The sequence below is a fragment of the Lactuca saligna genome, chromosome 4, assembly GCF_052625555.1.
Source record: "Lactuca saligna cultivar CGN05327 chromosome 4, ASM5262555v1, whole genome shotgun sequence".
NCBI classification, from domain to species: domain Eukaryota; kingdom Viridiplantae; phylum Streptophyta; class Magnoliopsida; order Asterales; family Asteraceae; genus Lactuca; species Lactuca saligna.
The window spans coordinates 201,343,392-201,355,657 of NC_136420.1; the positions used below are offsets into that span (position 1 = coordinate 201,343,392).

The following is a 12,266-nucleotide window of genomic DNA, read 5'->3' on the forward strand; positions in this document are numbered from 1 at the left end:
GTGTCAACAAGTGAATTTTAAAAAGAATTTTGGCATTTGTTTGGAGGATAATAGTATCGATCCTTGATTTGTATTTTTAATGTAATTAAAAGTTGATGTAATCAAAAGATATATGAGTATGTTGCTCGACTAAGAACAATTTGCAAAGGACATGGTAACTTTGATGATTTCAACATTTTTTCTAGCATTTTTATGAATCGATTTTTTATAAAAACTCTATGTTTATATATTGAAACTTCTATTATTTGTCCTGAAGACTAGACCTTAGTGTAAAGCCAAATTGCCCACCATGTGTATGATAAAAGGTCCAGGAAAATCTTATCATTGCCTAACATCTGTATGATAAAATTCTAGCATAATTTCATTAAAGCACAATTTCCCAACATGTTCTTGATTAAAGTATTGGAAATAAGTTTATGGAGTACTAGGTGTTTAATCATTTATCACCAATCTTTAGCTTTTATTTGCTATATATTTTGATCAAAATCATGACAAATCTTTTGGTTTTCAAACGTGGTGGAAGTGAAGTTGAATTCTATTTTAATGTCTTTTTCGAAGTTAATCATGAAGAGAAAGTAAATGCATTATATGGTAAGTTTTTTTATACCCCTATGTTTTATAAATGTTTATTTGTAAGCTTTCATATATTACTCTTGACTGATACTAGCTATGGAGCTTCTTTTGTCCTTAGAGATGCTAAAAACGAGAAAATCATAAACCTCCATGAGGCATTAAATAAATCCCATTTGCATTTACTTTTACCTTTAAATCCTAACAATGGATTTAAGATTCAGATATGCAAATGTGAGGTGAAATAAAACCAGGTACCCAACAGGAACAATGATATGCAATTAGCTATTTTTGTAGAAAGTGAATTTCTGTGTCATCAAGTGAATTTTAAAAAGAATTTTGGCATTTGTTTGGAGGATAATAGTATCGATCCTTGATTTGTATTTTTAATGTAATTAAAAGTTGATGTAATCAAAAGATATATGAGTATGTTGCTCGACTAAGAACAATTTGCAAAGGACATGGTAAAAATTTCATTAGAAATTTTATTTCTATGTGACCTGTTGCAGAAAAAAGAACTATGAATGCGATAATATATGGATTTTGTTCCACGCGTTGTAAAAGAGTAAAAAAAGAGAAGGAGAAAAAGAAGGAGGAGGAAGAGGAGGAGGAGGAGCAGGAGGAGGAGGAGGAGGAGGAGGAGACGAAGAAGAAGAAGAAGAAGAAGAAGAAGAAGAAGAAGAAGAAGAAGAAAAAGAAAAAGAAAAAGAAAAAGAATAAGGAGATTTGATTTCTTTTTGGACTGCCATCTGAACACAAATGCCATAACAATTAAATTCCCCAAATATATTTTGCAGTTGTTTGAATTTGAACCAGAGGACCTGCAATTCGATAATCAAAAGGAAGGGATGCAATGTTATTGATATTCTTTTACAATGTATACTGCAGTATTCTTTAACAATACATATTGCAATATTCTTTAAGAATGCATATTCTTTTAGCATATATTAGCAAGTTTTCAGAACGCATCAACAAATTATAATTTGAGTTGTATAACTTCATTTGACTATGATTCTCAATGAAATATATCAATTTTCAATATGATTGAATAATCTTTTGACGCAATTTCTTATTATTTAGAGTATATACAGTCTTATTTGTTTAGAATGTTTAATTCGTGCTAAATATCTTGTATAAATTCATATTCTTTAAGAATGTCTAACTCAAAAGAATGCATACGTAATATCAACAAAATGAACAAAAAGAAAGAATGTATTCTTAAAGAGTTTCCAATATGGATAATGATATTGCCATATTTATACATAGTTTTAGGCAATATTGATCTACATTTTATTTAATATTTTGGTTATTTGCACAGAATTATGGTACTTATAAGGATAAGTTGTTATGTGCAACCAAATAGAAGTATTTTCAAAGAAAGGAACCAGAAGTGACAATACTTGAAACTTTAGGGGGCTTGAAGAAAAGAAGAACGAAAAAACTCCCAAAAGACGTACTCACGACGTGAACACTTCATGATTCACGACGTGAGTAGAGAGTTTTAAAAGATAAGCATCCGGGTGAAGGAATCCTTGTCGATCACGATTATCTCGAGTTCACGACGTGAGACTTAAATTTTCACGACGTGAACGAGAAATTTTAAGATATTATAAATAACACTGTTCCCTGTGATCGACACCCGACTTACCCAAGCTATACTGTAATCTGACTAGGTACACTGCCTACAAGTGCATAGTTAGTCTAAGTTTGTTAGGTTATAAATATTAAAATTAGTGGGTACTTCCGTGCACATCAAGTTTTTGGCGCCGTTGCCGGGGAACGACTTAGTTTATTAGTTTGTTTGCTTTAAATTAATTGATCCTTTTTGTAGGTTAAAACCTGAAAGAAGTTATTTTTTTGTATATTTATTTTTTATTTTTTTCTGCATTACAGTGCTCACGACGTGAATCTTAAAGATTCACGACGTGAGAATTGAAGTCCTTAGTTTTGTTTATTTCAGTTCATTTTTCTTAGTTCAGTTTTACGTTTTGTTCTTTTGTCTTATTTCAGGAGTTCATGACCAAAGGTTCTAACACACCTTGGTACCACCACTTGAAGATCCCGAGTCTACACTTCACAAAAAGAAGGATAAGAGCATGAAAGAGATCAAACACCAAAGAAGACACCTTTACAAGAATTCAAATCAGTGTTCTCAAAGAAGTCGGGGAAGAAAACGGAGGAGTCAAGTTCATCTTCAAAGAACAAGAGTAAGCTGGAACACGTAGATCAAATACCAGTTTAAGTTGAGTTTGAATACGATACCAAGCCTGAATTTGAATTACATACAAGTGAACCTGAGAACGAGTTAGAGAACGAAATGGAAAACATTGATGAGATGGCCATTGGGGACTACAAGAAGCCTGTTATGCTCACATCGTGGGCTCAGTCTGAACAGAAGAAATTTGTATATGTTTCAGCTTATAAACCACCTTTTCCATTCCCGTCAAGAGCTAATCTTAGTCCACTGGAGATAAAACATCTGGAGTTTATCAAGCAATTAAAGGGTATTCCTATCAATAATCCTTTTATTGATTCACTTGCAAAAGTTCCAGAATATGTTAAGTTCCTACAAGGATTGTTAGACACTCATCAGCAATTAAAGAAGAACTCTAAGGTGATTCTAAGTGAGCAAAGCTCAAAAACTATGTTGGGAGAAATACCTAAGAAGATGGGGGAACCTGGACGACTCACTCTTCCATGTGAGTTTGCGAATAACATGAAGGTTTATGCTTTAGCTGATTCTAGGGCTAGCATAAATTTGATGCCTTATTCCTTTTATCAAAAACTAAATATTCAGAAGTTGAAGGCTACAAAGATGACTATTATCATGGCGAACTGTTCAGTGACACAGCCCCGGGGCATTGTGGAAGATATTGTAGTAAAAATTGGTAAATTTGTTTTTCCAATAGACTTTGTGGTTTTAGATATGAAAGAAGATCCCAATGTACCGATTATTCTTGGTCGCCCGATACTAAACACTGCTAGAGCTCTTGTTGATATTCGGGAGTCTAAGCTCACATTGACGGTTGGTGATGAAAAGGAAATTTTTGGGATAGAAGATGGCTTTCAAGGGAATCATGCTTAAGAAGAGGTTTTCAACATTGATGAAGAAAATCAACTTGAAGAATTAGAGATGCTCATGGAAGAAGAAATTAAAACAATTCAACAAGTTAAAAGAACAAAACCAAGAGCATCTGTTCCATTTTTAGTTGAAGTCATTGCCTACATGAATCCAACTTCTTGGGTGAGCAAGGAAGATGATGAGATGTCGAGTGATGAAGAGGAGGTTACATCAAAAATAAAAAGTCCAGTGGTAAAGGAAGAAAGGATACTATGGAGTGTAAGTATAAAGACAAGATAGAGGCTAAAGGGACCTAACACAAGCTTGATGGAGACGGTCAAGGCTAAAAAGGAAAATTCGAAAAAGGTGTATAGAAGATGAGTACAAGCTTACAAGAGGTGTTTCAAGGAGCAAAAGATCCTAGTGGTGGACTCTTCGGATGATTCAACGTAGGAGGCATGGAGTCTAGCTCAAGACTCCTAAAAAAGAAGCGCTTCTCGGGAGGCAACCCAAGTTTGGTTTGCATTTTCTTTCTTTTTCTTTAGCACATTTTTAGTTCTTAGGAAGTCGATCATGTCATCCAAATTATTATCTGCATAAGGAGTCATTAAAATCAAGTAGTAGCACTTATTGAATAACTTACAAAATTAAATTGGCGAAATTAATAAATTTCATGACCAGACAGGACTCACGACGTGAACCATTATGGATTCACGACATGAATTCAGATGGAATACGGGGATGAATATTTTATGATAACTATAATTTTTGTAAGCCTGCCCACTTTCAGTAATGACCCAATATGTGCCTTAGCCCACCTCTTATTTAATTGGCCCAATTTTAAGTCCAGACAGAACTCACAACGTGAACCATTATGGATTCACGATGTGAGTGGTAAACCACTCGGGACCACAGATTAAAAGATAAAGAATCAGTTTGACCAAAATACTTTCCCAACCTCATGAAGTGAAGATCGCCCTTTGGTCCCCCACCCGATTTTGGCGTAGTTTTACTTAATTTAATCATTTTTCTTACGTAATCTTCATCACAAAGGTAAATATCACTTATTTCTTTTGTTAATTTTCACTAATTTGTTGATTTAGGGGCTAGGGTTTTTTCATGTGTGTCAATGTCGAAATTTGGCCCAAATTGTGTTATTCATCCACCATATGTTACTTAATTGTGCCTAGAAATGGTTTATGAGTAAACCCTAACAACAAGATTTAGTCCTAGCCTGTGATTTTTGAGACCATTTCTCGATGTGTATAGCGAACTCACAACGTGAGTTTCATATGACTCACGACGTGAGTCTTGTGCATCAACAAAACTGTTATGTGGTTATCTAAATTATTGGATATTTGGTTTTGTGTTTGTTGCTTGTTTTTGCAGAGATGGGTCCTAGAAGGGAGGCACCTCTTGGAATTTCGGGATTACACCCGTTTTACAATTTTCCCACAACGATATCCCGAGACATCTTGACTCGTTGGAACAACAAATTAGGGTGGCTCTACAACCAAGAGATTGTTGTTGCTCCTACAATCAATTGGATGCGGTTGAGGGAAGTCGGGCTCGTGGAAAGGCTGTCCCCGTTTTTGACAAAAATCTTTATTGGAGATGGATACTCGTTTACTTGCTCGGGTGGGCTAAACCTATTTCGGATCCAAGAGCGGGTGTATAAGGATTTTGTGTTGAGTTTTTCTCAACAGTGACATTCCAGGAGACTGTCCTAGACCCACATTGGAAGCAAGCTTTGGTATTCCGGTTAAGGGTGAGTATCGGGAGTACAACCTCGTTGAATTCGCTTGGAGGGTTGGAATATATGACCGATAAGAGGCAATGACACCCGAATTTGGTATGTTCTTGAGCAAGGCAGCTAGAGGGTACACGGAGGGTGTCACTGGATATGCTTTCTGGCATTGTATTACATCCGGGATTTTTAATTCCGGAGTGTCTCCCGAGAGTAGTATTCGGTCCCCTATCCACCGTTTACTCCACTGTTTCATCACATTCTCCATCAATCATAGAAGCCATGGAGATAAAGTAACAAATCAAAATCTATTCTTCTTGTGGTGTATCTTGCAGCCCGGAGTGTGTTGCAACATTCCGTATTTTTTGGCACGTTGGCCAGCCGGGTCTGCAGCTAGTTCTCGCCCGGGGAGCCCTATTTGTGGAGGGCAATTTATTACGTGTTTGGCCCACTCGTATCATTTGTTTGTCCCTGATATTACTTGTGACAACCTGAAATTTCAATCTTGTACAATTAATTAATTCAATCAGTATTCAACTTGTTTCGTCGATTTCTAGTGTGATTCAAGGGGTCATTTAAGTGTTCCAAGCTTGTATATATAACCAAGGTTGAGTTTAGGAATGAGTCGGAGTGTTGAATAGTGAAAAATTGGGCCATACACACCACTTAGAGGAGTGTACGGCAGTACACACGGGTGTGCGGCCGCAAACCCACTCCCTTGGCAACACACTCACTTTTGGGTAGCACCTTTACCCTTATATAAAGGGTAGCCCCCTTCCTTTCATTCCTTTAACACCTTGGCAACACACAACATCCATCCCTTAGCTTGTTATACTTGAAGAACCTCTTGATCTAGGCCTTGAATCATGAAAGTCCCATCGTGTTCTTCATCTCGTTGAAGGAGTGCAACCACACACCCGTGTGTGCGGCAGCACACTCATTTGTGCGACCATACACACACACATCATACGACCGCAAACCCATTTCTAAGACCCTAAACTTGTACTACAACCAAGTATGGACCTTGAAAACACCTTTAATGTGGCCATACACCTCACTCATGCAATCCTTTGAGGTCCTAACACTTAGTGCAAGTAGTCCCAAGTTCTTAGAATGGCTCTTTGTCACATCTAGTGGTGAAATACCATCGTTTGACTCCTTTATGTGTCATTACTTTTTGATTAGGATCAAATGGTGTTCAAGATTTCACTTGAACATCCCGCATTCCGTATCGATCCTTCATTCAAATCACCCGAGACGAGTTCATACCCCTAAATTTTCCGTATTTGTAATGTTTTCAGGGGGAAAATACAAGCTAAACATAAATGTTTTCAAAACTTATGCAAACTTCATACTTTAACCCTTTTGTACTGTGTTTAGCATAAGGGACGTTTTCACTAAATTGCATAGTTTCCGAACACGCTATTCACTATACATTCAAACTATAATCGGTATAGTTTTGGGATTTTTCTAAACATAACAAGTATAGAAACTTTCACTACTAAATGTATGCACTAAGACATAAGTAGTTTACATTTTGCATCACTACTTTATCACGTTTTCATAACTGTAATTATCACTACGAACGGTATACATTCAGATTTTCACTACGGTAGAACGCTACTACACTACATGTAAACTTGACTGTACGATAATGTGAGGCGCTACTTCACTACTGTACCCTTAGGTGTACAGGGATAAATCCTATCATAGTATAACCAGAGTCTCCTGGAGGGAGAGCGTGAGATTTGTGAATAGATCTATTTGGGACTGACAATCCCACACCCGAACTACTAGCTACAGTTGGGCACGCATGCCTAGGGTGATAAATGTCATTTAACTCAATCCTGAAGAACGTTGGAAAGGTCTCTAGTCATATCAAGTATTGTTATCTGACTCACATTATGTATAAATCACCTTTAGTTTACAATCTGAGACTCTTCAACGGTTTTATTTATACTAAATAGAACTAAAACACACTACGTATACTGGCCAAAGCCAGGGTTTTCAAACAGAACAAATTATGCAATGGCTGCACATACAAAATACTTATACTTCATGATTAGCTTTAGCTAGTCACATGAGGTAGTATTTTCGCATATCACTACAGTTTTCAGTAACGAACATTCATGGTTTTATACAGAATCGATAACACTAGATTTTCACTAAAGAAAATATCGGATTTTCTAGGAAACATACAGATATTCATGGTTTACTACAGAACTGATAACACTACATTTTCATTAAAGAAAATATCGGATTTTCTTAAAACTATACAAACGTTTCTGCTAGCTCATCAACAAGTTTCATTACAAACTACTGCTTATGAACTCACCAGCTTTATGCTGATATTTTTAAACTGCTTTTATTCTCAGGAAATCAGTAAACAAGTACTTGCTTGGTTTTTGAGGAGTTGAAGAAATAAGAGTTTAATGTTTATATTCTATATATATTCTGTATGATGAAATCCAAACAAGTTTCAGACAATTTCCAAATTGATGTAAACATTTTTATTTAAGTATTCAATATAATGGTTGCGTTGCTATGATTGTTATTATACATTGGTTGTGATGCTATACATGACATCCTCCACCCCAGAACGTTTCCACCATTCTATTTTTTGGGTGTGATAGATTGGTATCAGAGCCCTTGTTTATAGTGAACTAGTATACCGAACCTTACATGGTATACAACTATAAACACTAAAGGGGCCTAAGTGCTCTACACTAAAAATGTACTTTTAAAAATATAAGTATTTTTATAAAAGTATACGAGCATGCATACCTAACAGAATCTGTGTCATTATGGGACAACAAAAAAAGTATTTGGATGTTGGGACACTGCGGTCAAACCTGGGCTGTTATGTAATCATGTTTCTGGTGAATATAGCCTGATCAACTATATTCAGTCAAAACATGACCAACATGTGATTGCGAGTGACGGTGGTGTTACAGCAGGCCTAAAACTAACCAAAAACACTCACTAGAAAATACTATAGGAGTATTTCGCTAGAGCCAAATTTAGTGAGGGGATTCAATCTTAGTGTTACTACCTATTGATTTTGTAGCGATAACTTAGTTACATTAGTAAACTTTCGGTGCTTATCGCGGGGTAGAACACTATTATTATCAGGATGAGATATATATTATTTTTATATATCTTGAGGACTTACCATCCTCTTCTTCCTGATTGTTTCTAGAGAAAGATGCCTCCTCGACCAAGACCCATCAGAAGAAACGACAACACTCGGCCACCACCACCACCCCCTCAGTTCGACCCCGTCATGTTTCAGGCAGCAGTTACAGCCGTCGTGACGGCAGCAATGGCACAAGTGAACTCTGGTGGGGCTGGAGGTGGAACCGACCCACAAAGACAAGATGGAACTCAAGGACAACAAAATGAATGTTCCTACAAGGACTTCATGACCGCGAAACCCAAGTCCTTCGATGGAAACGGAGGATTCATCGCTCTGACTCGATGGTTCGAGAAGATCGAATCCATCTTCAAAATTTGCGCTTGCTCCGAAGCCAACAAGGTGAAGTTCACTGCTTGTACCTTCACTGACATAGGTTTGACTTGGTGGAATGGTCAAGTCAAAACCCTAACCCTGCCAGTAGCTAATGCCATGGGTTGGGAAATACTGAAGGGACTCATACTGGTTGAATACTACCCGAGGGGCAAGGTGCAAAAGTTGGAGCACGAACTTTGGAACTTGAAGATGAAGGGTTCTGACATTGCTGCTTACACTACTAGATTATGTGATCTGGCACTTCTCTGTCCGGGAATGGTCACCCTGGAAAGCAAGAAAATTGAGAGGTACATCTGGGGGCTGACACAACCCACCAAGGGAAATGTCTTGGCTGCTAGACCGACCACATTTGAGAGCGACAAGGATCTGGCACAAATTTTGATCGATAATGGGGTTGATCTAGACGAAGAGGCAGCTGTTTCTGAGCCACAAAAGGAAAGTGGTGGGAAGAAGAAGAAATCATGTAACAAACACAAGGGTTAGTCTTCGCATGAGCCCTCCAAGAAACAACAAACAGTGGTAGTTCATGTTGTTACTGCTCCTGCTGCTGCCCCAGCTACTGTTCCAACCACCCAAACTCCTACCGGTGTGTATGCTGGGAAATTACCTTTGTGCAACAAGTGTAAATTCCATCATCACGGACCCTACCGTGAGTTAAGTTGCAAAAGCTGTGGGAAGAAGGGTCACACAGCTCGATACTACAAGGTGCCAGCCCAACCCACCAACCAGATTGCGGGAGCAGGTGCTGGTCAAGCTTGTTATGGATGTGGAGAGGTTGGGCATTTCAGGAGAAATTGCCCCAAGGCAACGACTGGTGGCTATACAGGGAGAGTTTTGCAATGGGCTAGAATGAAGCGATCGCTGATCCTGCCATTGTTACGGGTATGTTCCTCCTTGACAAGTCTCATGCATGCATTCTTTTCAATTCTGGTGCGGAAAGGAGTTTTGTTAGTCATGCATTCAAACATCTAATCAAATGTAAATCCCAACCTTTAGCCGAAACGTTCACCGTCGAGATGGCTAACGGAGAGAAAGAGAGCGCGAACGACATATTCTTACCTTAGGTGATCATTCCTTCCCTATCGATCTTATGCTTGTATCCACCAAGAGTTTTGATGTCATTATCGATATGGATTGGTTGAGCCCCAATCATGCTAATATCCTTTGTTTCGAAGAATCTATTCGCTTGAACCTTCCCTATGGTGAAACCCTCATGATTTATGGTGACAAACTTAGTTCGAACCTTTGTATCATCTCGTGCATCAAAGCTCAGAAGTACCTATGGAAGGAATGCTATGCATTTCTAGCTCATGTTGTTGATGGGACACAAAAAGTTAAAGACCTAGAGAGCATCCCCGAAGTCTGCATCTTTCCTGATGTCTTTCCTGAAGATCTCCCAGGAATTCCTCCCGAACGTCAAGTCGAGTTTCGTATCGACTTAATCCCCAGAGCTACTCCTGTAGCTAAGTCTCCCTACCGTTTAGCACCAGCAGAGATGCAAGAATTATCCAACCAGCTCAATGAGCTGATCAACAAAGGATTCATAAGGCCGAGTTCCTCACCCTGGGGAGCTCCGATCTTATTCGTGAAAAAGAAAGATGGATCCTTTCGGATGTGCATTGACTACCGAGAGCTGAATAAGCTGACCATCAAGAACCGATATCCCTTGCCCAAAATCGATGATCTCTTTGACCAACTTCAGGGAGCCAATTATTTCTCAAAGATAGATCTATGATCAGGGTACCATCAGTTGCGACTCCACGAGAATGATGTGCCTAAGATAGCATTCCGAACTCGCTATGGACACTACGAATTTGTAGTAATGCCCTTTGGTCTGACCAATGCACCGACGGTATTCATGGACCTGATGAATTGAGTGTGCCACCCTTTCTTAGACAAGTTCATGATCGTGTTCATCGATGACATACTTGTCTATTCGCGGAGTGAGAGTGATCATAAATACAACTTGAGACAGGTGTTGGAAACATTAAGGGCAAAAAACTACATGCAAAGTTTTAGAAGTGCGAGTTTTGGATCAGGAAGGTAAATTTTCTTAGGCACATGGTTAGAAAGGAAGGTATTCAAGTAGACCCTTCTAACATCAAAGCGATAGAGAATTGGTCTGCACCTAAAACACCCACAGAAATCCGGCAATTCTTGGGCCTCGCGGGCTATTATCGCAGGTTCATCCAGAACTTCTCCAGAATGGCTAAGCCCTTAACTACCCTGACATAGAAAGTTGTAACCTTTAGTTGGGGAGTCAAGCAATACAATGAATTTCAAACATTGAAGCAAGCCCTGTGTAGCGCACCTATCTTGTCCCTGCCCAAAGGGACGGAAGACTTCGTGGTCTATTGCGATGCATCCAATCAGGGCCTAGGCTGTGTGCTCATGCAGAGAGGAAAGGTCATCGCCTTTGCCTCGAGGCAGTTGAAGATACACGAGGTCAATTACACAACTCACGATCTAGAGTTGGGAGAAGTTTTCTTTGAATTGAAAATTTGGAGACACTATCTCTATGGAACCAAGTGCATTATCTTCACCGACCATAGGAGCTTGCAACACATCCTTGATCAGAAAGAGTTAAACATGAGACAGCAACGATGGGTAGAGCTACTCAGTGACTATGAGTGCGAAATTCGCTACCATCTCGGCAAGGCCAATGTGGTAGCAGATGCCCTCAGTCGAAAGGAATAATCCGGATGAAAAGTGAAGGCATTTACAATGACGGTTCATTCCCATCTATCCGCACAAATCAGGGAGGCTCAGCAGGAAGCCTTGAAACCAGAGAAATTGATGGATGAAGCATTGAGGGGAATGGATAAGAACTTAGAGGTTAAGGGAGACGAAGTGTACTATTTCATGAACCGGATCTAGACACCAAAGTTCGGTGGGTACAGAGAGGTTTTCATGAATGAGGCTCACAAGACGAAATACTCCGTTCACCCTCGGTCAGATAAGATGTATCAGGATCTCAAACAACTCTATTGCTGACCAAACATGAAAGCGGAGATTGCAACCTTTGTGGGCAAGTGCTTGACTTGCGCCAAGGTGAAGGTGGAATATCAGAAGCCCTTAGGTTTACTTCAGCAGCCAAAAATACCTGAGTGGAAGTGGGAAATGATAGCGATGGATTTTATCACCAAGTTACCTAGATCCCCGAGTGGGCACGATGCCATCTGGGTGATTGTCGATCGGTTGACTAAATCCACCCACTTCCTGCAAATCAAAGAAAACTTCAAGATGGAGAGACTTAGACAGATCTACATGCAAGAAATAGTTCGCCTTCATGGGGTACCTGTATCCATTATCTCTGACCGAGATAGCAGGTTCACCTCGAGGTTCTGGTAATCGCTTCA

The 12,266-nt window shown here is 39.0% G+C and overlaps 1 protein-coding gene across 1 annotated transcript; it reads left to right on the forward strand.

The window, feature by feature from the left end:
• The first annotated feature begins 2,887 nt into the window (after window positions 1-2,887).
• On the forward strand, window positions 2,888-3,655 carry LOC145040439 (uncharacterized). The gene has a single exon (XM_078988367.1). The coding sequence runs from the start codon at window positions 2,888-2,890 to the stop codon at window positions 3,653-3,655; it is 768 nt and encodes a 255-aa protein (XP_078844493.1).
• The last annotated feature ends 8,611 nt before the right edge of the window (window positions 3,656-12,266 follow it).